At 44.7% G+C, this 26647-nt stretch overlaps 1 protein-coding gene across 1 annotated transcript; it reads left to right on the forward strand.

The window, feature by feature from the left end:
* The first annotated feature begins 867 nt into the window (after positions 1-867).
* Positions 868-25113, forward strand: PNLDC1 (PARN like ribonuclease domain containing exonuclease 1). The gene is made up of 19 exons (XM_075924561.1): positions 868-1472; positions 5558-5615; positions 5743-5816; positions 7667-7700; positions 7855-7978; positions 9302-9390; positions 9670-9770; positions 10378-10457; positions 12690-12827; positions 13505-13574; positions 14577-14662; positions 16067-16122; positions 19473-19537; positions 19983-20036; positions 20823-20865; positions 21665-21764; positions 23516-23691; positions 23857-23955; positions 24477-25113. The coding sequence occupies exons 1-19, from the start codon at positions 1397-1399 to the stop codon at positions 24547-24549; spliced, it is 1596 nt and encodes a 531-aa protein (XP_075780676.1). The 5' UTR covers positions 868-1396; the 3' UTR covers positions 24550-25113.
* The last annotated feature ends 1534 nt before the right edge of the window (positions 25114-26647 follow it).

Genomic DNA, 26647 nt, shown 5'->3' on the forward strand with positions numbered 1-26647 from the left:
TTATTTACTGATTGTTTTCTGTATTAGTCTTTCCATGGTTCTCCCCAGGGTCCTCCATTACCTTTTTAAAATATTGGCATAACCTTATTTTTTTCAGTCCTCTGGAAAAATTAAATGTCAGTGAAATTGACCAATTGCAATTCTTTCAAACAAATTGCAGAAGAGATAAAGCTTAAAATGCTGTAGATGGTATTTATATGTATAACATACTGCATAATTTATTCTCTTCAAATTTATATCAATAGGGTTACCTCCCAAAGCTAGAAGATTTGCATGTCTGCTATACAGTCTTCCAGTAGTTGCTATAGGTCTGGTTAAAGCTGGTGGCCTGTTTTCTACAGAAGGCTAATTTGTTGTGTGTCTATCTTAAAAGAAAAAGCTCTCATCACAGTACATGCTTTTTAAAAGGGCATAGCTGTAGTATAGTGTATTCCTAGTTGTATAATAATTTGGTTCTCTGGATGAAGTTGCTGCCATAATGGGTTGGAAGTCTAACTTTTTGGAACCAAGGATGTAAAACTCATTATTGCTAATCAATTATTATATGATTCCAAATAAACTACAGCAGTGAACAGTTTAAATGCTTGAGCAGAAGAGGACATTGCACAACCATACAGTTTAATATATATGATTACTAAGATTCCAGCTCTCTCCTAGCTTTTGGAACATATTTGTTGCCTGTCTTGTATTTTTTCTTCTTCTCCATCCCATAAGGGCTACTCGGGGAGCTAGGTGGTTGACTTTGGCACAGATTTGTGTCTTTTCCTATCGTTCCTAAAGGGCTGCTGTGAGATGGAACAGGGCAGAGCTCTCTGCTCCAGGGCACCGCTAGGTTCCTGGGCCTAGAGGAAAGAAGACTGCGGACCTTGGAGCAATGCTTGGCTGGGATGAGAGTCGCCTATGAAGAAGGGGGGGGGTGCTCCCCGTTAGAGACGTTAAGGACTAGTTGACTATCAGATAAGCAAATGCTTATTGGATAGTCGACTAGTTGCTTCCCCCCTCCTGCTCTATTTGATAGAGCCCCTGCCAGGGCATTTCAAAGGGGCATTTCAAATAGAACAGTCGATACACAAATGCATCCACTACTCCTCCATTAGTCAGTTCCAGGATACTTAACATCCTTACTCCCCGTCCCTACCCCTGATTCCATGAGCGGCCGCTGCAGACTGTCGCCCCCTCCCCGCCTTCTAAAGCAGGTCCAGGGAGCAGCTTCCTTGCTGCGCTGGTACGTTCCCTTTAACAGAATGGGAGACTATGAGGGGAAAGGCCGGGGCTCACGTGACGAACTAAAAGCTGATTCGCTGCTGTTCCTGTCAATCAAGCAGACGCGGCCGCGAGGCGCTAGCGAAGACCCGGCAGCACGCGGGCTTCTCTGCGGGAGAAGCACGTGGCGGGCATGGAGCTGGGCGCCGGGCAGTTCGCGCAGAGCCTGCCCCGCCTGCGGGAGCTTGTCTTGGGCTGTGACTTCCTGGGTGAGGGGCCCCGCCGGGAGCAAGCAGCGATACGGAGCCGAGCTGCCGGTGTGCAGCGGCCCCTAGCTCCGAGAGCCCGGCCGCCTGCTGCCCCGGCCTCCCCGGGAGCCTTGCTGTGTGTTCACACTAGGTCACCCCTGCTGTCCTGGGGGTGGGACTGCGGCAGCCCTATCAGAGCCCACGTGCTCGTCCTACTACCAGTGAAGCGCCTGGAGCATCGAGGCTTCACTTCACCTGCTTGCTTGCCTTTGGCAAACGGAGCAGGATGGACCCCTGATGCGCTCAGCTGCCAGATCGGCTCTTGATTAATGGATGATCTTTTCAAGAATTTGCCCCTCCTCCAGGCTCATAAATGCTCTCCTCTCGCCTCCAATTATGTCCAACACCTCTTCCCTTGCAATGCAGTGAGGGAAACTGGCCGCCCCCCCCCCCCCATCATTGCATGCTTCAGGGAGACACATAGTGCAAACTTGGGTATCTAGGCAGTAGGTATCAAAAGGCAAGGTATTGAAATCTCAGAAACCTAGTCTACACTGCCTCTGCCTCAAACTAAATTGCACAACTTCCACTATGTAAATTACATAGCTGAATTAGATGTATTTTGACCTAGTTATCAGTGGTATCTTCCATGCAGTAAGGTTGATTGCCAGTGCTCTCCCACGGACTCCACCTACTTTTCTCGTCCTGGTGGAGTACCAGATTTGATAGGAGAGCCCTCAGACGTCAATTTATGGTGTCTAAACAGATGCAATAAATCAGACACTAGTGGATCTGTCGTGCAGCATCAGTCTAACATGTAGTGATGGCAAGTTCTGAGATGTATCTAGGAAGAGGCAGAAGTTCTGTCATAGAGGAAGTGGAAGAGTACAAAAGCAAAACTACCTCAATTGCCTTGCCTACCCCTTTATCTATCTATCTATCTTTTTTTTTTTTTTTGCACTATTTGTTTTGAAAGGTAAGTAGAGGCAGATATAATAGGGGAATGACTTGCACCTGATAACTAATAAGCAGAATCTATCAAATTTATGGTCTATTTTGGTCAAATCATAATCATAGGCTTCTAAAAACTGTGAATTTCATGACTTTAGCTATTTAAAAATGTCACTGTGTAGGAGTTTTAGGAGTTGTGACCTAAAAAAGGAGTTGGGGGTCACAAAATTATTGTAGGGTGGGTTGTGCTATTGCTGGTAGTGTCACTGCTGTCAGAGTTGGACATGACAGACCTACCTCAACCAGCAGTACAGAAATAAGGATGGCATGGTATAGTATTTTGGGTCAGGACCTCATTTGAGAAACACTGCTTTTCCCAGTGAAATCTGTAATATATGGTAAAAGCACACACAAGACCAGTTTTCATGGTTTGTAATGCTTTTAATGGCAATGAAATTAGTAGGGCCCTACTAATGGGAATCACTGTTGTTTCCCCTTCCATTCCAATTCCAGTGATACCTGCTTTCTTACTTTGCCTCTTTATCATGAATGATTACAATGCAGAACTAGAAAAAGCATTCAGTCCTGAGCCTTGTCTGAATATCAAAAAAATTCCCCATGGACCTAAGTTAATGAATTCTTTGACTGGTATAGCTTATATTGTTCAGAGAATTGGTAGTGCATTACCACTGTAGTTGTAACAGGAATCTGAAAAAATCACAGATGGCACATTGACTTTTGCTGGCATTGCTTATGTCAGGGATTTGCTAGTATAGCTATACTTTACAATATAGACTAACCCCAAGAGGTTTTTCCATATTTCTACTTAAAACTTCCATCATCTTTAGTTTGTACAAGTTGAACCTCTCTAGTTCAGCGCGCTCTGATCCAGCATCATCCGTGGTCTGGCATGATTTCAGTTAGCCAGAAGTCCACTTATCATGGGTGTGGCCAAGTTTCCTGCAGTTTTACAGCCACCAGTCCTGTTTCTCAGTGTCTTGTGTTATTTAGCTCTAATTTACCCCTAAATGTCTTTAAGAGCACAGTAAGGAGTGGAAGTGTTGGTAATACTGCTAGATAATGTTGAGTTCCTGTGATTCGGCACATTCTCTGGTTCGGCACCAGTCAGGTCCCAAGGGTGCCAGGCTAGAGAGGTTCAATCTGTCTATCATATCACAGTGTGCAGTGTCCCAGTTGGAAAAATTTGATTTATTTTTGTCCACCATTGTTCTTTAAATGTTTCCCTTTTCCCTGATCTGTAAATGAAGCACTTGTTACTTTCCATTCAATATCTGTTGAACAGGAGGTAAAGTTTAGAGAAGATAAATGTAAATTAAAAGTGAAAATGTACAACCTTACAAGGATGTTGTAGTTACTGTTAAAAAAGAAAAAAAAAAAAGGATTAAGCTTCCAAATAATAGAGGGGATTGCAGTGTACACTTGAGATATCCAAACAACTTAGTCAGTACCGATCCCTGAGATGAATGGAGAGAGTAGATCCAGGTCTACACTATAAAGTATTTCAGGCAGAGCTGTATTGGTCAGGGGCAGCCTCTTCTCTTGTTTTTCCCACCAGTGTGCAGAATTAATGTTATGTGCATCAATATTAATTTTGTTCTGTTTATGATGCATCACCTCTATATTGGTGCACATGCAATTCATGTGGCGGGGGGGATAAGAGGGGCTGAGGAGTTAGGACTGTGGGAGGTGACTCAGGATTGGGACATAGGTTTAGAGGGTCTATGGAGGGGGCAGGCTCTGGAGTGGGGCTAGAGATGAGGGCTGTCCTGGGGCTGCAAAAGGGGAAGGGCACTCCCTCCAACTTTCTCTCTCGGCAGCAGTATCTGGGCTGGTAGGGGAGAAGCACCTGTCCTCTGTCCACAAAAGTTCCAGTCCAAGCTGGATTGGTGTTGGGGGAGGAACATCTCCACAACAGGTCCAGATCGGGGCTGAAATTGGGGTGCCTCTCTTCCAGTTGAGGCAGGTGTGGGTCAGGCCAGCTTGGGTTGGGTCCAGGGCTGGAGAAGAGGTATCTTTCCTTGCTGGGTGGCGCTTATCACGTTACTGTTCAGGTGCGCAGCTTAGAGGGAACTTAGGTCAGTTGTGTGATAGGTTGGCCTGAGATGAGAACTCATCTATGGTGGCAGATGCCTCTTGCATAGACACAGTTAAACCAGAAAAACTGCAGTTGTCTTAGATCAATTGTTCTCTAAGTTTAGCAATCTGAGAAACCCCATTTTGATTTAAAATGTTTTGGGGACCCCTGCCCTGCCCTCTTCACTGAGGCCCTTCCCTGTCTCTTCTCCAAGGCCTGTGTCCCCAACTTCCTCCATCACCCCTCCCCCTGTCACTTGCTCTCCCCCATTCTCACTCACTTTCACAGGGCTGGGAGTTGGGTTGTGTGTGGATGAGTGCACGGCGCAGGCTCCTTGAGGGAGTTTAAGTGTGGGAGTGGACTCTGGGCTGGGATAGGAGGATGGGGTGTAGGATGAAGGCTCTGGCTGGGGCTGTGTGCTCTCAGCACCAGGATTAGGGACGTGTGTTTCAGGAGAGGATTGGGAGTGCTGGTAGCATTTATCACACCTCCCAAGAAACAACCACTTGGTACCTGTGACCAGTGAGGTGCCTCACTCTGCCTCTGCAGCTCCCACTGGTCATGGTTCCCAGCCAAGCAGAGCTGTGGAGCCAGCATTTGGGCAGCAGCAGCACATGGTTCCTCCCTGACCACCCATGCATCTAGGGACTACAGGCACTTTGTGACTACTTCTGAGAGCCACATGGAGACCAGTGGTGCTGATTAAATATGGCTTTTCCCTTTTAGCCCTGATGTGCTGTTTTGCCTAATGTAACTACATGTCTTAATTCAGAAATGAGTAAATATCAAATGACCTTCCAAATAATGAGGCACACTTTTAAGGAATAATTCCATGCCCAAATGATACCTGGCTGAATAATTCATAACATACGGGGGAGAAGGCAGGAAGATTTGATTTCTTTAGATTGTATTGATTGCCATTTCTTTTGATCATTCTTTCACTCTGAGCTTGGAGAGTTTAGAGTCTCTCACTGCCTTGTTGTCCATTCATAGTTGGTACAAAAGGCTGGAGAAAGACAGATCTCACATTTTGGGACTTTTTTATGTTCTGTCTCTACAGGCCTTGATATGGAATTCACAGGTTTACATTCTTTCTTTCTTCAAGGCAAACAGCCCAGGTAAATCTTTCACCCCCAAATGTTGTTGTCATATGATGTAGTGACTTAAAATAGCGATAGAAGTTGTGGTGAGAAAAGTAAAATAGTACATAACAGGAGATTTTTTCTTCTTCTGATCATTTAATAGTCTCTTCGATTCACCTGCTGAGTGGTATCAGAAGGCCAGATGGAGTGTTCAGAAGTTCACAGTCAATCAGCTCGGTAACATTTTTTGTTCATTGTTGTCAGAAAAGATCAAATCCTACTTCTTCCTAAGTATTTACTATCATTTCACAAACTAATAACATTTGGCTGACACAGAGTAACTGGTATATTAAAGGACTGTGGGACTTTCTGGGAGGAATAAAGGCTTGCAGTTCTGTTTTTGCTTGTCTGTTATATTTGCACTGGCTGCCCTCCAAAATAAGTTCCTTTTTATTATTGGAGTAATGTATACATGATGGCTGTGTCTAGACTGCATCCCTTTTCCATAAAAGGGATGCAAATTAGACACATCGCAAATGCAAATGAAGCGGGGATTTAAAACCCCCCCGCTTCATTTGCATAAACATGGCTGCCTCTTTTTTCCGGCTCGGGGCTTTGCCAGAAAAAAGCGCCAGTCTAGACGGGGATCTTTCGGAAATTAAAGCCTTTTCCGAAAGATGGCATAAAGCCATGTTTATGCAAATGTAGCAGGGGGATTTAAATCCCCGCTTCATTTGCAATTGCCTTTTATGGAAAAGGGATACAGTCTAGACACAGCCCTTAAGTAATTTAAAGTCAGGCTGGCTAGGCAAAAGTTTTCAGTCTACTTTATCTTGCTGCTAAATTATTTTTTTAAAAGTGTTATGATGTATGTCATCTGTAAAGAAAAAAAATGTAATAGAAGTCAACCTTTCAAGGTTCTGTTCCACACTGTCATTGACTTGCTGTGTGACTATAAGCATGAAATATAACCTTTCTGTGCCTTCAAATTCTCACCTGTGAAATAGAGGTGAGACCTAACTCACATGGGGTTTGTGGGGGGTTAATGTTAATAAATCACTCAGATTCTCAAATGGAAGAGATACTAGAAAACATTGTTTTCTATGAGGTTTCACAATGAAATACATTGTTTTACCAAGTTTCATGTTGTCCTTTGGTATTTTAGAGAGATATTTTAGGGGCTTTTCATGAGGGCTGAGGTGTACTGGCTTTCATTTTGGGGAGATGGAAACAAGATCATATCCACTTTGATGATGTCTCTAAGTAAAGACTATCTAGATTATGAAAGCATCTGATTTCTGGACTGTGGGGTGTTTTGGACAATGTAGGGATACAAAGGAAGTATTTGAACCTTGCTTGCTGAAGTCCCTGCTCGTTGAAGATGTAGAGTTTTGTTTTGGACAGAGCTTGATTTTTGTTCTCTTCCATTTACACATCTGTGTATGGTGGCCCAGTTAAAGCATGGTTTCATCTTGTAGTATAGATATCTCTGTCTCTCAGGTATGTTAAAGGTGACCTGCAAGAGGGGAAATAACGCTTGAGCCTTATTTCTTTTGACACAAAGAAAGCTTGGTGTTTTTTTTTCTTGCTCTCTTTTTAATGTTTCTCTACTTCCTTTTTATATTAGAAATTCAGTACTTGTCTAAATTACTAGATTATTAGATCATTTATTGTGGTCTGAGGATAATAGTGTAATGTGTAATGCGGTCCCCAACAATTGTAGAGTAGAAAGGCCTGTAAACCTACAGCACAGTTTGTAGCTTTCAGTGATTTTCCTTTTCTCTTCCATTGCTCAACCTCATTTCAGTATGGACTGCTTCTTATTTGAAGTTAACTTGTCTTTCCATTGAGCCCTAAAATCTTATTTCTGTTTAACTATATGGGAACCCATAGTCATGCCATCCCTTCGTACCTGGCAGTGTTAAAAAGGGATCAGTCAAATTCTAGTGCAGCAGATTTGGTACATGACTAAAATGACATGTGGAACTCGTACATCCTCTAATTTTCACGCTACCATTAAACAGGAGGCCTAGGATTAACACCCAATTCTCAATACTAAGACCTCTGTTTGTATTTGTTTCTTTCAGGGTTGTCTATATTTTCAAATGAAAGCTCCAACAAGTAAGTAAAAATAAAGTATTCTTTCTAAATAAGCTCTTAGCTGCCTGCTATGACAGAGATCATGCCGCTGAGATTCTATACTAGTGGTTCTGAGGCTCCTTAGTGCAGTTTTTCCTTGTGATTCTGTTTTAGATATCTTTATTTTCCCTTATAGGTATGTTGCACACTCCTATAACTTCTTCCTCTTTCCCACAACATTTGGAATCATGGACTCTGAATTCTCTTTCCAGGCATCTAGCATTAAGTTCCTGACGCATTATGGTTTTGACTATAATAAGGTAGGTTTTCTGTGGTAAGTGACCAGAGTAGAGGAGGCTCCCCAAAGTCTTCATTCCTTGAATAAGCAGCTTCTTGCTGTTTTTTCAATACTATGGCTGTTTTGAATACTTGGGTTGGGTTTTGGGTGTCAGAGCAATACAGGGCTTTGGACACTGAGCTATTCTGTGATCCATGGGGAAGTAACTATATCTTTGGTAGTATGTGGAGAGGCTCCCTCTTAAGTGTAAACACCTTAACAGTGGCCACTAAACTGAAGCCCTAACTAACTCTGAAGCCCTAACTAACAATGCTTCACATTGTTGCAGTTGGCCACAGTGTACCTCCTTACTGCTCTGACACACCAACTTTAGTGGCCACAGGGCACCTTTTTGTACTTCCCCTCTCCTCATTAGCAAAGAGGTAAACGCCTCTCTTTACTGGCATCCCAGCAATGCCTTTGAATAAATGAAGCCCATGATAATAGGTCATATGCTTCCTGTCCTTCCTACTGTCCTATCTCTCACCCAGTCTGCAGACCGCACTGTCCAGTTTGGGTCAGCGTGATTGGGTGAATATCTCCAGGCTACATATACTGAAGTAGAGTTTTGGGGTCTATCAAATGTCATTTCATTGGCTAGTAGATGTGGTCCAGCCTACACAGTTTCACAGAAGATGTAAGGTTCCATGTAGGATTGAAAGCCTGGGTGCTCAAATGAAAAAATTGGTACTGAATTTGTCATCTTCTGATAATCTCAAAGAAACTTGAACTCTTAGCTAAATAAAACTTTACTTGTCTATAATGTTCCATCATCTCCAAAGTGGAAAATAGTGCCATAAGTATACTGTAGTGCTATCCAACAGTCATGGCAGGAAGTGTAGAAAAGAGTTCCCAGCTGAAACGGCAGGAGACTTTAATTAAATTGAATGTAATTACTGAGCTGGAATTTGTTCTAAAAACCTGGGTTAGAATACTGACACTGAGTACTTTCTCTATCAGCTCTTAAATGATCATAAATAGTCAGGACTTCAATTTTATCTTTCATGCATAATCTTCTATATTTCAGTCTCTCCCCACCCTTTTACTCCTTACCTGTGAACCCTTTTGAATCATAAAAATAAAATATTTCCCATCCTTTGCGTATGCATACCTCTTGGATAAGTGGTGAATTGTGGACTTTCTTAGAAAATGTTTTGAGAAAAGAATGAGGGAAAGAAATCATGTTAGAAATGACATGATTTCACCAGTAAATACCGATTTTGAGAGTCCCTATCCTGATACTATTTTTATAATTTAGCACCAGACAATCCTATAATTAAATAACCCCTTTTCTCCCACCATTCAGTTTCTGAAAGATGGAATTCCATATATGAATGAAGTACAGGAGAAGAAACTTCAGCAAGGTCTCTTAGCTGGAAACTGGAAAGTCCGCAGGTAAAGCTCTTCCAAAGCCATTTGCTCCTCTAATGACTTCTATTAGTATTTCACCTTCACTTTTCACTCAATTTACATTTTGTAAGAATACTGAAACTGAGAGAATGTCTCTCAAAATAGAGAGCCCAGTGACGGGCCACAGGGTACTGCTGTCTGTTGCTCCACAGAATGACTACAGCATAAGGGAAGCGGGGGAGGGGGGAACTCCTCTGTAAAGAGGAGTCTTGCTTTGCACTCCTTTTGCAGCTTCCTCACTTTTTCTTTCTGATCACGTTTCAGCACTTTGGACAAGGATAAAGTGAAAAAGGTGATTGATGAGGTGACTCGCTGGGTGCCATCAGCAGAGGAGGGAGGCTCTATGGTTCTGCATGATACGAGTGGTATGAAATAGGATTCCTTCCTCATTTGTTGTTTCTCAATGGCTGCAGCACCTCTTCTGAATATGTAGGGATTGCTGCTTTTTCAGCCTGCTTACATAGCTCCTTGTATACTAACACTCTTGCTTTTTCACTTAAAAAAACCATGCCCAGCCCACCATTTCTGCTGCCAGACCTTTTGGCTCCTGTCATGTTTTCATCTCTGTGCCCTGTTGCTCCTTTTTTGTCATTGTGATTAGCCCTATAAGAGAAGGTGTGTTTGGTTTTTTCCCCCTGAGGTTGTTTGGTTTCAGTGGATGTTTTTGCAGTTGTGGTAGATTTTATAGGGCTGGGAGTAGTTAAGTCTGACAGCTTTACTCATTCTGTGCTCTTCTGGCTCAGTTTTGTACTACTTGCATGGAAAAGTATTGAGAGAGATATTCAGAGGTATTTTTAAAAATCATTTGAAATGGGGATGACTCAGATTGTCGACTCTCTTTTCTGGATTGGCATATGCCCTACATTTTTCATTTTTAGCTTTGTTTCATACTGTTTTATTCTTTAATTAAAGCACTTATTCTATAAACCAAACTCCTCACCTTTAAGTCCATCTCTCTGTTTCTGATCTCAGGTTTCCAGCAATTTGAGGTTCAATTGATTCTGAGGCAGGCACTTCCAAATGTTTGGACAGAGCCCTTTGGAGACCAGAAGGTAAACTGGAAATGAAGTTCCGTGGAGGGTAGGACTTCTGTGTAGATTTGTGTGTGCCTGTCCTTCCTGCTGGGTCTCTAAAATCTTGGTTGTGCTTTAATGGAAAGGTTCCTGGAAGAGGAGAGAGCTTGCAAAGGAACCATGTGAAGGGACCAAACCAAGTTCCCCTTTCTGGGATCACATGGTTTGGGAAGCTTTGGCCTCTGTTTCTCTCACTCAAAAGTTGTCTCTTCTAGTAGGAGTGTTCTTAAGCAAAGTCTGAAATGACTCTTAAAATTTCCCCAGGCTTCTCCACTCCTCCCTCATGTACAGGTTGAACCTCTCTAGTCCAGGACCCTGGGCACCTGAGTGGTGCCAAACCAGAGATTTGCCAGACCACAGGAGGTCAATATTGTCTAGCAGCATTACCGACACTTCTGCTTGCTGGGCTCTTAGAAGACATTTAGGGCTAAATTAGAGCTAAATAAAAGCACAGAACACTGAGAGCCAGCACTGGTGTCTGTCAACAAATGTTATGGGACTGTGGGAAACTTGGCCATACCCATGAAAAGTGGACATCCAGCTAATTAAAATCATGCCGGACCACGGACATTGCCAGACCAGAGAGTGCTGGTCTAGGGAGGTTCAATTTGTATGCACAAAAGCACACATTAGGTCTTCATTGTTAAACTGCCCCTTATGGTTGCCTTGGAGACATTCATCCAGTCTGTTGCGGTAATGCTACACAGCCTTTCACAGCTAGTTCATCAGTTTGAATTTGGTGCACACTTTGTTGAATAAAAATGTTGGCCCTTGGTCAGCCTGTTCAAGTGGTGTCTGTCCAGATGCCAGGGAGAAGCTTAGAAATATCACAGAAATCACTATGCAACTAGCACCCTTATTATTCTCTGACAGAGGCTATACATGAGAGGAATTTACTGGGCTCCATTTCACCCCTAACTGCGGGCTCTGAGTCGTCATAGCTACGCTTTGGTGTGAGGAAACCTGCACCACTGTTTTCCTGCAATACCTGTTTTATGAATAGAGGGCTTCTCATTTCATCATGGTCAATTGAATACATTTTACTAGCACTAAAATCACTTACATTCCATACCTACTGTCGCACATCCTGAAACAGACCTCCTGTTTTATGTCCACCACCTGTCCTTCTAACCAAGGAGGCCTGGAAGTAACTCCCTTCAGTATTAGTTTCGCTTATCAACTGGATACTGATCGCCCTTCAGTGATGACAGTCTTCATGTTCTGTACTGAAGGGCTGTCATCTCTACTGTCTGATTTTCATCATTAACACCTGGTTACCACACAAACTGCTTGTGTTGGTTTAGTGCAGTGATTCCCAACTGCCAGGCCGTGAACCTCTGGCTGCTGGGCTGCAGCGACTCTGGGGGCCAGGGCTGGGATACACTGCCCAGTACCTTCCCTCTCGCCGTGGCTGTTGGGAATGGCATGTCCTGCCCCACCTCTCAGCCAGCCAGCACCGGGAAGGGGCGGGGTCTCTTCCTGGACATGGAAAAGCAGTTTGTTGCACAACAGGAGGGTTGCATGGAGCCTGGTATGGCAGCTGCGACCCGGGCAGCAGCACTCAGCTGGCAGCTGGGAAACAGCATAGGGCTAGGTGAGGGGGAGCGGGGCAAGTTCTGGGGGGCTCTGGGGATAGAGGGCTTTAAGAAGTTGGGGGATGACACTGGGAGGCACTGGGGCATCTGAGGTGGGGAGCTGGCCCTGGGGGTGTCTGGGGGCTAGGCTAGTAGTGGAGATCTATAAGGGCAGGGCTGGCATTGGGGGGCTCTGGGGATGGGGCTAATATTGGGAACTGGGGGGAGTTTGGAGGGTTGGGTGCAGTGGGGCGTCTGGTGGTGGGGGGCTTTAAGGGGCAGTGGTTAGCACTGAGGTGTTTGGGATGGGGGATTGGCAATGGGGGGCTCTGAGGGTGTGAGTCTGGCACTGGGGGGTTAGTGCAGGGGACTCTGGAGTCTGTGGCTGGTGATGGGGGGTAGTGGAGGGGTAGGGGACTCTAGGAGTTAGGGCTGGCACTGGGGGGTCTCTGGGGCTAGGGCTTTTGGTGGACTGGTAACATTTTATTTGTATGTTCATTATGCAAATCATGAATATGCAAATAAAATATTACTGGTCCACCACAAGTTTGTGAATGGGTTTGCCTGTCCCCAGTATAAAAAAGGTTGGGAACCACTGATTTAGTGTGTGCCAGGTTGTAACTTTTTTTTCTTGTAGGTGATGGTGAAAAAGATGAGTCCACGGCATCGTTGGTGTCTGGAGAACTCTTCTTATGATTGTTGCCGAAAGGAGCTCATTCTTCTCTCTGCCCAGGGTTTCACCAGTCTCTTCCATACCCTTGTGGAAGCCAAGAAGGTGACACTATCCCTGTTCTCACCTTTGGAAGTCTTGGATTGTTACCAGAGTAGCACAGTATGCAAGTATGGAGTATGCAAGATGTTCTGTATGAAGCTGAGTGAATATATTCAAAGTAGTGAGAGCAGATTTGTTAACCCCTTCCCCACTATCAGTAAAACAAGTGTTAGTGTTTAAAGTGGTAATTTAGGTTAGAAAAAGTGGCAATTTAAACATAGCGGATCTGTTAAGTAAGCAGGTGGGGTTTAAGTGTATTTTGTTAAAACTGTTTTACTTTATTGATCCAAAAACCAGACTTTTCTACATTGCATTCCTAGTACCCTGCAAAGCAAGCATGCCTGCAAGAGAGTGATCCAGGCCCTGTTCTGACTCCAATATCTCAAACATTTTTTTTTTAAATTCCAGAAATCTGTCACATTTCAAAACATAAGCCACTACCTGGAAGTTGGTCAGAAACATTTCTTTGGGTAGATTATTTCACTTTGACATAATTGTCCATTTGGAAATTTCTCTAAAACATCTAGTGATGGTCACTGTTGGAGCCAGCACAATGGGCCAGTGGCCTCATCAAGTTTGGAAATTCCTTGTTCCTAGCAGAATTATTGAATAAGATCCAATTTCAGAAACTTTATCCTTGGATCCATGCTGATACTGTTGTTTTATGTCTCTCCCCATAGCCACTGGTGGGACACAACATGCTTATGGATCTTCTGCATCTTCATGACAAGTTTTACAAGCCCCTCCCAGGTAGCAAAATCTTTAGCAGCATTCAAACACTGGTGCACACCTCCCCACGGCAAGTTTTTGAATGGTTGGACAGAAATCCAGCACAAATGCTCAGTAATCCTCATTCACTCTACACAGTGCGGTGTGATGCTAGATAACTGCACTAACTCACTCACTTCTAGGGCAGGACTTGGTCCCTCTGGAACACTCCCGGTGGGGTTCTCCCATGGGGCAAAAGACCAGACAGATACTCTGTCATGATTATGAGGATTGCCCAGCAGCCTGGGGATTAAGGGGTTAACTACACCTAGCCAGGTGGAGTGACCAGTAGGAATGTAGGTGGGACTTTCAAACTGGGACAAAGGAATTTGGGTTTTTTTCCTTTCTCCCTTTTGTCTCTCTGGGTGAGCTCTCTACAGCTACAGAGAGGGACAAGCATGTCTCTCTCTCTCTCCAAGACACTATTCTTCATTTTCTGTAAGTAGGGTAAAGTTTAGGTAGTTTTGTTAGGCTTTATTGTTTTAAGGATTGGGTATGGGATCTGAGATCTGGCACTGTTTAAAAGATGTTTTGGCTTTTCTTTGTAACTAAGTTCTAGGCCCATGGAGTTCTCCATGAGTATATTTTGTTACCTTCCTATCTAGTCATTATACTTGCAGCAGGAATATTGTTGTAATAATAAAAGTTCTTTCTTTTCTTTTTATTAACCTGGAAGTGGTTAATTGTGTGCCCTGATTCTTATTTTAGGGGTGAGATTTCCCAAATGATCTTTCCTCTGATTTCTTTATCAACATTTGGGTGGTGGCAGTGGAAGTTTTATTCCCAAGATCTAGGTTTTTAAGATTTTGGGGGAAGTTTTATACCAAAGCCTGGTAGATAAGGCTTTGGGGTACACTTGCTGGCCCCCACTTCTGCATTTATCATGCCAGAGTGGGGAAGGAGCCATGACTGTTTACTGCAGAGAGTGTCGAGTTTCCTTTCCCTTAGTTCTGTAATATTTTTTGAATGTTTGCTTTCTTCCAGAAAGCTATGAGGAGTTTAAAAAGAACATTCACAGCCTGTTTCCTGTCCTCATAGACACCAAGAATGTCACAAAATCCATCTGGAAGGTAAGAGGAACATTTGTCTTGGGAAGTAAAACTTGCCTCACACCTAGATGGGAAGAAGGTTCTGATCACTCCCCAGTTATGGAGCAGGGATTAGATTTAAACATTGCTTGAGGCTCACTGCCTTAGTGCTTTTTATGTCATGCTCCCCTTACTCCTAATGTAATTTGTCTGCACCGAAGCATGGAACTTCACCTGAGTCATGGTCAGAAACCGGGAGTGGGAGCTGGAATCTGGAGCCTCAGCTGGAGGTGGGAGTGGAGCAAGAGTGCAGCTGGGGACAGAGCAGGGCTGGATGGTGCTTCATCTCTCTGCCCCGCCTCCCCGGGTGAGGAGGAGGCTGGCCTAAGATTCACTGCACTCCTTCCCCAAACATTCCTCAGTGGTGCGCACCCCACAAGTTGAGGACCCTCTGCAGTAAGGTGTCTTGCTTTCCTGATTGAGGGACTCAGGATAATTTCTAATTTCTTCATTACCACCTTTACATTTTCTTTCCTATTGAGCTGTTACTACTACTTCTGCTGAAAAGGTGGGCCAGCAGCCTTTTCCTTTCTGTAGTGGTGAGAGTGCTGGTACCTGTGCTAAGAATGTTAAGAAGCAGGTATTTCACTAATCGTATAGTCGATAGAATTCTTACTGACTACTCGATTAGTCAATAGAGGAAGGCACTTAGTTCCGACTCGCTATCTCTATTGCTATCAGGCGGGAGCTATCTCCACTGCTGCTATGTAGTTTAAATGTAGTAAGAGCTGGGTGGGAAGGTAGCCTGAGCCACTGTGAACAGGGGCTGGTGCCAGAGTAGCCTCTGCCTGTGGTGAGCCTGAGCCCTCTGCAGGCAGAGGCTGCTTCATGGCAGCCTCCCCTGCTCCCCTGAGATGTTGCCTCTGATAGAAGTAGCAGCGAGTTGGGGGGCAGGTGGCACCACAGAGTTGGTGCTGGGGGGAACCAGCTTTTAAGCTGCTGGCTCCCCCAGGATCGGCTCCTGCTCCTCCTCCCCCCGCCCCCACTTCCTCTGATGCAGAGGATAGAGGACTGAAGAGTGTGAGGTATCTGTTAGTACTGTTTTAAGGAATTGCTTCAAAACTCCATTATCATTTGGAGCTTAGGATGGCTTGCATTCAGGGACTGATGTTGCAGCATTGAGTATCACAACATCATAACTTACAGATTAAGTTAACATTGTGAAGAGTTCTACGGTACTTTGCTGCTTCTGAAGAAATTCTGTGGGGTGCCACAGGACATGATTCATGCCCACTGAAGAGCACTACTGGAACGACAATGTGGATAGGAAGCATACTCAGTACTTTTTAGATAGTCTGGCTGCTTTGGTTTGATTTCTGAGTCCACAGTTTATTTCCTCCAAAACACCACACCACATCAGAAATATCTTGCCTTGGTTTCTTACAGGAATTTCCATTTCCTCGGGCATGTAGCCTCCTAGAAGTTTATGAAATCCTGTGCAGGTGAGCACTGACTTCTGTGAATTTGCACACTACCAGCTGATCCATGAATCATCTTGGGAAGAGAATTTTAAACATCTGTTGTACATTATGCCTGTGTTTTTCTGCTGTAGTGTGGACTGAAATTGTTAAACAAGTTTCCCTCCTTTCTAACCTGGCTTTAACATCAGAGGAAGAAGTTTTATCTCTAGACCTTATAAGTTAATTGTAAGTCAGTTTAAAATTCTTCCCCTTGAATTACTCAGCCATTATGAAATGAGGATGGAAACTGGCTTACAGTCTGATATAGAAACATATATGGCAACCTAAGGCCATGTCTATACTAAATGGAGGATCAATGCTGCAAAGGTTGATCTTCTGGTGTTTGATTTAGTGGGTCTAGTAAGGACCCGCTAAATCGAACACTGAGAGTTCTCCTGTCAACTCCCGTTCTCCTCAGAGTCACTTGGAGTAAAGGAAGTCCATTGGAGAGTTTTCCCCTCATTCTCCCACTGTGGAAATGCTGTAGAAATTTGGCTTAAGCTAAGTTGACTCCAGCTATGTTATTTACATAGCTGGAGTTGCCTATCTTAACCAATCTTCCGGTTTAGTATAGACCTGCCCTAAGCTGTATGCTGAACTCTAGAGGATAGCATTGCTTAGAGGATTGATAATGGGCCATGGAGCTTTTTACCATTATTTGCCTGATCTTGAATTTGGGCTAAGTCTGAGAGCAGCAGAAACTTAATACTATCTCCCTGTTGCACAGGATCTTAAGTGGAATGAGTTTGCCAGCCTGGTTCTTTGTGGGCAGGTATCCATGTTACAAATGACGTTCTTGTTAGCAGAGCGGGTAGAGTGTAAGGTCCGGACACTATAACACTCCTAATCTATAGATGTGTTCCCTCCATAGACAAAATAGACAAAATACTGTGCTTAGTGATGTGATATATATATATATATACTGGGCTTGACAAACAGCGGTGAAAACTGCTCGCCAGCCCCGTACTGCGCATGCGCACGCCGTGAATGAATGGGGCACGCGGCTGAAATCTACTCACCATGGGCGAGTAGATTGTATTGTTTGTCGAGCCCTGTATATGTCTGTGTGGGTGTATATATGTATAATATTGGTTCGTCTCTAAGGTGCCACAGGGCTACTTGTTAAAGCAGAGGTGGGCGAACTACATCTGGTGGGCTGGATGTGGTACACAGGCCTTTTTCATCCAGCCCTTGAGCTTCCTCCAGGGAGTGGGATCAGGGGTTTACCTGACTCCTGCTGCTCCAGATGAGGCATGAGGTTGGGAGCTTGCATGTTTCCTATTGCCGCTCCCTGGCTGGGACACCATGTGGGGTTGTTAAAGCTGGTGGTAGAGCAGTGGCACCCATTTTTCTAGAGCTCCCCAATTGACTGGGGCCCCTTTGGCCCACTGGTTAATCTGCCACTGAGAGGAAGTTGGGCCAATATACAATTGGTCCACCGTACAACTTATCTACTTCGATGTGGCCCTCAGACCAAAAAAGTTGTCCCACTTCGGTGTTAAAGGCAGTGTGTTTGGCTTGGCATAGTGGCTGCTGTTTGTTGTTTTAAATATATAGTTCCCTATAGATTAGGAGAATTCTGCTGCACAAACTCATGTTTTCCTCCTGGCATATTCAGATGTTAAAGGATCTTTTTCACCGCTGGAATGGGAATCTCTGTACTGTTTTCTGGTGTTTCCTCTCCGTGTAACAGTCTTTACCAAACTTCAGTTACAGTATTGGGGGCTTGGATTGAAGCAGGGAACTTTGAACTAGCCTGCTTTTCGCTCTCTTTGGAAGTCTGTCTGTTGGCAGGCCTGGTGACGGAGGTGCAAAGAGGGCAATTGAAGAGCTCGGGTCTCCTAGCAGCAGAACCTGAAGCCCTGGGCCCTTTAAAATGGCTGCAGAAGCATTGATCTGAGGGCTGGTGGGTTGGTGGGGGGATGAGGGATGCTGTGCTATCTAGGTGGAGGGGGGTGCTGGCTATCCCAGCCCTGCCATTTCCACCGGAAGTCCTGCTCCTTCTGAGAGTGCAGAGCCACCCTACCTCTCCCCCCCCAGCCCCGGAGCTCAGCTATCCTGTCTGCTCCCTGTCTGATGGAGTAGTGTGTGGAGTTAGGCATTCACACAGCCACATGGGCAGGAAAAAGAACGAACCTTGAAAGTCTGAAGCAGTTGTAGTTAAGATATCTCTTCTGATTTTATTGTAATCTTGGGTCATGGAAATAATATATAATTAGGACAGTGGTCCCCAACCTTTTGGGGCTGCCAGGCGCCCGGGAGCGGGGCCACTCACACGCCGGGCACCTGGGGGTGGGGCTGCACATGTGCTTGGTGGTAGGACTGCACACGCGCCTGGGGGCGGGGCCACCCATACGCTGCGTGCCCAGTGCCGGTGCCTCCAATGCACTACACACTCGGGGCCGGCGCCGCTCCTGTGCCGCACGCCCAGGAGCCAGCATCACCCACACGCTGCGTACCTGGGGTCGGCGCCGCTCCTGCACTGCGCGCCCGGGGCTGGCGCTGCCCCTCTGTCGCGTACCTGGGGCCAGCGCCATGCCTGTGACTTGCACCCATGGGCTGGCACCGCCCATACGCCGCGTGCTCGGGGCCGGCACAGCCCTTGCACCATGCACCCAGGGGCGGGGCCACCCATACACTGCGCACCCAGGGGCCAGCACCACCAATGCACCACATGCCCAGGGGTGGGGCTGGCCCCGATCACTCAGCGGGCGCACAGAAATGGCCTGGCGGGTGCCATGGCGCCTGCGGGCACCGCATTGGGGACCACTGCATTATGAGATTCGGGAGATGTGCAGAAAGCCTTCAGGATACTTTAGTCCAGAAGAGGCAGCGACAACCACGAATCTCTTTTAGGTGCATTGTGCAAGATAGAAGGCTTTTATATTTGTGAATTCCATATTCATTGTTTCCATGCCACAAACTTGTCTGGCTCTTGATCTCTGTGCGTGGATTTATGCAGACATAAAGTGGCACTTCTAGACTAGTCCCTGTGCCCCACCATTCATTTCCCCCAAATATCAATCAAGAATTGAAACCTCTGGGGTAAGTTTTCAAGGTAGCGTGCAAGGATTTGAGCCATGTGACTTTGTTGGTGGTAAAAAAATAAAGAGTTAAAATTGTTGCTTGTACTACTTTGGTAATATATGATTTTATCATTGGATCACAGAGAAACTTCTTTTAAGAAATGTCTTTGGCAATTGTGTTAAAAATGGAACGCCATCGAGATTACCCTAACAGGGCAGGAGCGTGTTGCTGAAATTTCCAGTTCAACGCCCCTCCTTAGGCAGAAGGGAAGAACGAAAATTTACACTTCACATTTTCTCCACTAGTGACCTTAATCCCACCAACTCCACGTGCCCAGTGATTGCCCATGCAAGTGACAGTTCGAAATATGGTAGGTTCATCAAATTTTCATTGCTATATTAAGAGGGTTTTTTTGTTATATTCCATGGGAATCCAAATGTGTAAAAGAAATGAAACTGTATGTGGCATAAAGAACATGTGCAGGAGTACCGTCCATTCACACCCCTTAATTCCAGTCCATTCCTTTTATAAATGCAAGTTTGTTCTAATAAACCTTTTAAAAGTGATGTCATTTTTTCTTCAGCCACTGGCCTGTCGCCTCCTTAGTAGCGTCATTTTGAAAGCTCCAGAGAAGCAGCAGACTGCAGGATTAAGAGATTCTGATATGGGAGTTAGAAATAGTAGGAAATGTGAAGATGAAAGAGGAAACCTGTGGATAACTTGATCCTTAGAGAGGGGAGGATTATTTTGACTCTCAGTAGTTTGCGCAATGTTCTAAAGATGCTTTAATTTATTTTCCATTTTTGGACTCTTAGCTGACAAGAAATCTCCTCATGAGGCAGCATATGATGCATTTCTCTGTGGATCAGGTAAAACCTGACATTTCTTAAAGGTTTAACTGTTAGAATTCAGGAATTGCTGTCCTTCCACTGTAGCCATTCTCACTGAACAGTTGTAAAACAGGCACTTGTTACATATATACACACTAGAAGATTTACCTGGTGTTGCTCAGGTCCTTAACTCTCTTTTTTTTTTAAATGTACATACTTAATTTAAATCATTTATCTGGGGTGGGGCTGGGGATGAAAGGTTCAGTATGCAGGCTGCCCTAGTGCCCTGGGGAGAGAGGGAGTCCTCTCTCTACCACAGCAGCTTGGGGCCAGGTGAGAAGAGCCTGTCCATGGGGGAACAGCCAGCAATGATCCCGCATATGAATCAGGGTGGGAAGGAGAGCTTCAGCCACCACTCCGCTTAAAGGGTTCCTGGCGGGTGGGAGACTCAGGGTTGTGACAGTCCTAGCTGCAGGTGTGGGTGGGGGAGTGGGGTATGCCTGCAGACAGCTGTTTCACCTACCTGGTGATTGTCTCTTTTCGGTATGGTTTTCTGAAAAGCAATCCCCATTCCAGGCACATCCCAATATCCTGGCACAACCAAATAGTGACCTTGTTTTAAATGATAAGAGGAAGCTGCATACCAAATTTGATGGTCCTAGCTCTTACCGTTTAAGAAGGGTTCTTGAACGGCCCACCAGATAGTATTGCTCTTCCTCTCTAGTTAGTTTTTGTGTGCTCCATTTCTTTGCAACTGAACATTTATTTAGCTTTTGCTTCTGCACTCTGTTTGTAATGTCATCTTTTCATTATTCCTCCTTTTAGTTCTTTTGAAAATAGCCCACTTGCTCGTAGGCAGAATGCCATGGTGAGTGGTACTTATGAATGTCTTTGCCTTGCGATTTACCTTGCATTTACATTCACAGCTCTTTTAGAAAACAGCTGTCAGTTTGTGATTTTCTGTTCAACAACTTTGTCCAGTTTTTGAATAAAATATCAGTCAAAATGCCACTGCTCCAAGTAATTTGCTTGTTATTTTATAAACCTGCAGGTTAGAGGTTTTTATTTCAAGGCTGAAACTTTATTTAAAAAATAATTTTGTGGTGTTTGATAATCTGGGAGGCTTGTAATGAAATTGTGCATACTTTTTTCCTTTTGGTCATGATTTCAATCCCTCCCAGGCTGGTGGTCAGTGGTCTTACCATCTGACAGCTGGGGTGAAATGAACTGATGACTTCAGTCAAGTTTCTAGTGAATGTGTGTCCCACTCCTTCCCACTGTTGAGTGCACTTGTTGGCTCATGTTGAGAATAACAAGGGTTAAATGGGTGTTGAATCAGCGCTATCCTTCCACCAGTACATGTGGTCTTCCCCAATGTTCCCCAATTAAGTACATAGGCAGGGTAGTCTCAGGGAAGCTTGAGCTGCCTTTTATGTGTGCTCTGTGTTCAGTACCCAGAGGAGTTCATATTGCAATGCTGTGAATGTATGTTATTTTATCAACATTGTGTTTACACACTAAATAAATAAATCCTCCATACTTCCCTGCTCCTGTTCCTTTATAGGTCAGCTGTAGCCATAAATTCTCTAAAGCTATGGTACTATTGTTTGATTTCCCTATAGTCTAGATAACTGAAAACAATTATTTTGCTCTATTTTCAATCATAGTGACACTCTGGAGACTAGTTCCTCTTTCTCTCAGTATCTAAGTGTATTAACCAAGTACTTGAACCAGGTGAATCTGATCCGAGCTGGCTGCTCAAAAATTGTGAGTTTTTAAAGTGCATCATGTTTACTCCCATTGTATCTGAATCAGCAAATGCACAAGCTAGAAGGCTACCTGCTCACTTACATGAGTGAAAGGAAAGGCCAGCTGGTGCTTGGAGTTGCTTCTCAGTGTCACTCCAAAGAGCATTTCAAAAAATCAAATGTGCTGAATTTTTACATCATTATTTATGTTCATTTTGTCATTGGTTACAGCCTTATGTTGACTTTAGCAGTGATGTAGATAAGGTGCATTACTTCAGGAAATAAAAAACCTACCCTTTCTGAGCGACACAACTTAATGTCAACTTAATATGGTGTCTGCTTTCCCGTCAACATTGCTTCTGCCTCTCATTGAGGTAAATTAATTACATTGAAGGCAAAGTGCTCTCCTATCGACTTACTGCCTCTTCACCAGATCTGCCAAATTGACCCCTCTGTATTGACCAAGGCAGCAATGATTTACACCATAATGAAGACAAGTCCATAGTCTTTTAATTATGTCTAAGATGCCTCTTTCCCCCATTTCAGCACTTGTAATGAGATGGAAATACAGGGGCATTAAAAGGTACTCATCTGTATTAAAGTCTTCCATTTCTAGACTTCTGATCCCTACAGTAGGATAGAGGATAGATTGTTGCCTTGGATTTTTATTTTCACATGCATTTTGGTGACTTAAGTTATGGGCACCTGTGGACATGAACCATGAGAGCAAAGATGAAAACATACTTACTTGTATTATACAATTGGATACAGGCAGTCCCTGAGTTACGTGGATCCGACTTATGTCAGATCCGCAGTTATGAACGGGGCCCGTCTCCCTGGTCTCCAGCAGACCAGGGAGAGGAAGCAAAGCAGCGGAGAACGCAGGCAGCGGACAGCCCAGACGCGTCTGGGCTGTCCGCTGCCCGCATGCTCCGTGGCTCTGCTCTGCTTTGCTCCCCGTCTCCCTGGTCTGCAGGCCAGGGAGAAGGAGAGCAAAGCAGAGCAAAGCCGCGGAGCACGTGGGCAGCAGGACAGCCACGGTGCGTCTGGGCTGTCCCGCTGCCCCCGTGCTCCGCAGCTTTGCTCTGGACGCCTGTGGTACAGCAGCTGGGGTGCTGCCGGTTGGTCCCGTAGCGCCACTCTGGGCGCTACCGGACCAACCCGGCAGCACCCCAGCTGCTCTGCCCCAGGCGTCCTGATTCAGCCACTGCTGGTCAGTTTCAGCAGTGGCTGAATCAGAACGCCTGGGGCAGAGCAGCTTGGGTGCTGCTGGGTTGGTCCAGTAGCACAGAGGAGCGGCGGCGCTACTGGACCAACCCAGCAGCACCCCAGCTGCTCTGCCCCAGGCGTTCCCAAGTCAGCCACTGCTTAACTGACCAGTGGCTGACTACAGGAAGCCCCTGCCCCGGGCTTCCTGGAATCAGCCGCTGATCAGTTTCAGCAGCAGCTGACTTGGGGATGCCTGGGGTTCTTAAGTTGAATCTGTATGTAAGTCAGAACTGGCGTCCAGATTCAGCCGCTGTTGAAACTGATCAGTTTCAGCAGCGGCTGAATCTGGACGCCAGTTCCGACTTACATACAGATTCAACTTAAGAACAAACCTACAGTCCCTATCTTGTACGTAACCCGGGGACTGCCTGTATTGCTTATCACTGTCACTTTTTTGGCTCTTGTGTTTAAATATTTTATATACCACTTTTAGTATTTCCACAGTCGGATGTGGATTAAATTTGAGAGTCTGTGGATTCATTTCACTTCATTGTTTTTCAGAATTTTTCTGGCACAGATGTCCCTAGCCATCGTCCACCTCTTCTGATTGCCAGTGTTCAGGGCTGGCCTGGGGTGGATGAAGAACAGATCTATCAGGAGTTAAAAGGTCTCTGCAAGTTTGATGTCAGACGACTGACCAAGAACCAATTTCTGTTGCTCTCCAATAAGTTTAACGAGTAAGTGATCAAAATTCTAATTCCTCAGCCTCTCGTCCTCTCCCTTCTACACCTCCCAATTGCTCTCTTATTCTATTCCTGCTGACTGTGTAGATAAGGGGATTCACATCCTAAGCCCCACTGCAAAATGTATGTAATATAATATGATTATGCTTTGTTTCTTAGTGTCAGGATTGTTCTGCGAGATTTTAAAGCTCACCCTAATCTGCGGATTTTTCTTTATCACCACTGGAGGCACTCGCCACAAGTGAACTGCTTGCTACAGTAAGTAGTGATGATCTTATGTACCTTCTACTGTCAGGCCAAGAATAAGCTCCCCTCCTGAACTAGGTTGTCTGGCATTCATTGTATGAAAAGCATTAATTGCTCCTAAGTTACACTGTAGCTCCACCATGAAAACATGTCATTCAGAAGTAGGCTTTATGTGGTGGTTTAGAATGTTAACTGTGTAAATTATCTTCTATCTCTGGATTACAATCTTGACTTGGATGTTTCCTTGTGGCCATCACAAAACTGCCATGCTGTCATAATTGACAGATGCTGATCTCTGAGACCCAGTACTGGAATACTAAGTTGGGGAAGAATAAAATTGTATTGAAAGTTCAATTCTGGAATATCAGGGAGAATTGCACGTTAAAGTTCCTATGCTGTATTAACCCAGTGATAGTGACACAGGTGCAGGGAGAATATTAGCTCTGACTCAGGAGGGAATTTCACTTTCGTGATCACCCAATTAACCCCAAATGTGAATCTCCTAATAACATTGTACCTTTCTTCCCTTGCAGAATTTGTGGCATTGTGGCATCATGGTCTTTTCTTGCCTTTGTGTTTGGAGGATCTCCATGGTATGCTGTGTAAAAGATTACCTTCTAGAAAAATCTCAGGGTCATTTTTCCTATCTATGTGCTCTTCACCAGGATGTTAGGGCGGAGTGTTCTTATATTATTAAAATAGTAATGGTCAATAAAATGCTGTTAACATTTTTTGTTTGCCTTCAATCACCTCCCACCCCAAATCTGTGTTTAAGAAGCCTCAAGTTTTAGCAATCACATCTGAAGTGGGAAAATCCTCGTGTTTTTTAAACATATTTATTAAAGAAGTACCACCTTTTCTTCAGATGCAAGTGGAACAGAGAATCCATTGTTTTGATGGGACTTTTATCTTGTTTCCCATGTTTTTCTTTAACAGCATTAACTAGTTCTATTCCAAGTGTTGTGCTGCTATTGTAAAGCTTGGTACATAAAGGCTCAAGTTGTGCTTTTTGAAAACTTGTTAAATAAAAGGAGTTACTTTAACTTCTGTTTCCATTTCAGCTGAGGGAAAGAGGATTATTGCTGTTTGTAAAATGGAAAAGAACAATATTGATGGATAAATAATTTTGCAGGCTTATGAAGGGTTTTCGAAAATAATAAAATGAATGTCAGGTGACTTCTCAGTTTGTATTTTTAAGCACATGTTATCAAGAGTACCTGACAGTAACATGTGCTATGTTGATCAGTTTTTCTGATGGGAATAAGTGAGTAGACTGAAATCTAGTGACTCCTGCCCTCTACTCTGAAATTTGGTAAGCCTAGCAATTGTTTCAAGTCTCTAGAAAGAAAACAGCCTTTACTTCTGACCTTGGAGTCTGTGTGCCTCAATGAGTGTTTCTTAGGGATTAAGAGCCTTGTTTGTCTCACAGGGATCAGATTCAGGGTTTTGTCACAAAACTCAATCAAAAATCAATTGGGAACTCTAGGGTCCAAATCTAACCCACTTCTCCATGGATATGGAAGATCCACAGACATTAGGAAGAGTTCATTGTGTTGCATTGGTTTTACTGTAGAAAGTGGAAGCGGAATATAGGAGGGACTCAGGTCCAACGAGCATCTGCATGGTGGGGAGGGTGGAATTCAGGAGCACTTGGTCTTGGATATCCATTGCATGGATCCTTCCATCCATGCTCCTCTCTGCACAGGATCTGGACCAAGAGGTGGTGGGAAAAACACCTCAGCAGCCCAACACCATAGTATTTAATTTCCGAAAAGGGAACTATAAAAAAATAAGTTTAGTTAAACAGAAATTAAAAGGTACAATGCCAAAAGTAAAATCCCTGCAAACTGGATGGCAACTTTTCAAAGACACTGTAATAGAGGCCCAAATTAAAAAACAACAGTAAGAGAACCAAAAAAGTGCCACCATGGCTTGCCTTAACCAAGTAAAAAAAGCAGACACAGATAAAAAGGCATTGTATGAAAAGTGGAAGTTAAATCCTAGTGAGGAAAATAGAAAGGAACTTAAACTCTGTGAAATTAAGTGTAAAAATCATATATACACACACACACACACACACACACACACAAGCCCAGTGTCTGTGACTCTGTAACGCTGAAACACTGGCTGTTCCCTCTGGGCGGCGCTGTTGCCTCTCGCCATGGCGCTCGGCTGACTTCTGCGCCATTCAGCTGTGCCCCACACGGGAGCAAGCAGTGCAAGCGGCTGCTTGGGGTCCACACTCCCCATGCAACACTGGGTCCAAACAGCCGCTTGCGGTGCTTGCTCCCGCACGGCTGCCTGGCTGAGCGGTGCAGAAGTCAGCCGAGCACCACGGTGGGAGGCAACAGCACCGCCCAGAAGGAACATTCAAGGGGCGGGGCCTGGACGAGTGTGCATCCCCGACGGAGACAGAGGAGAGCAGAGAGAGAGTGAGAGGCAGGAGGAGGAGAGAAGGGGAGAGTGAGAGGCAGGAGGGGTAGAAGAGAAAGAGAGATGGATAGAGAGGCAGAAGGCGGAGGAGAGCTGAGAGAGAGGGGAAGGGAGGAGGAGGAGGGGAGAGAGAGAGACAGCGTGAGAGACCAGAGGCTCAGGAGAGAAGACCGACGTGGAGGAGAGACCTGAAAATTCCATCTTAGGGCGGGCTAATTGGCTAGTATAATAAGAAAAGCCAAAAAGTTGTTTGAATAACAGCTTGCCAAAA

Source organism: Pelodiscus sinensis, chromosome 3 (genome assembly GCF_049634645.1).
Source record: "Pelodiscus sinensis isolate JC-2024 chromosome 3, ASM4963464v1, whole genome shotgun sequence".
NCBI classification, from domain to species: Eukaryota; Metazoa; Chordata; order Testudines; family Trionychidae; genus Pelodiscus; species Pelodiscus sinensis.

Excerpts from the sequence above, each read along its gene's own strand:
- PNLDC1 (XM_075924561.1), top strand. The coding sequence starts at position 1,397 with ATGGAGCTGGGCGCCGGGCAGTTCGCGCAGAGCCTGCCCCGCCTGCGG. Across the intron at positions 12,828-13,504 it reads CCCTTGTGGAAGCCAAGAAG|CCACTGGTGGGACACAACAT; the intron begins GTGACACTATCC and ends CTCTCCCCATAG. Across the intron at positions 23,692-23,856 it reads CTCTCCAATAAGTTTAACGA|TGTCAGGATTGTTCTGCGAG; the intron begins GTAAGTGATCAA and ends TTTGTTTCTTAG.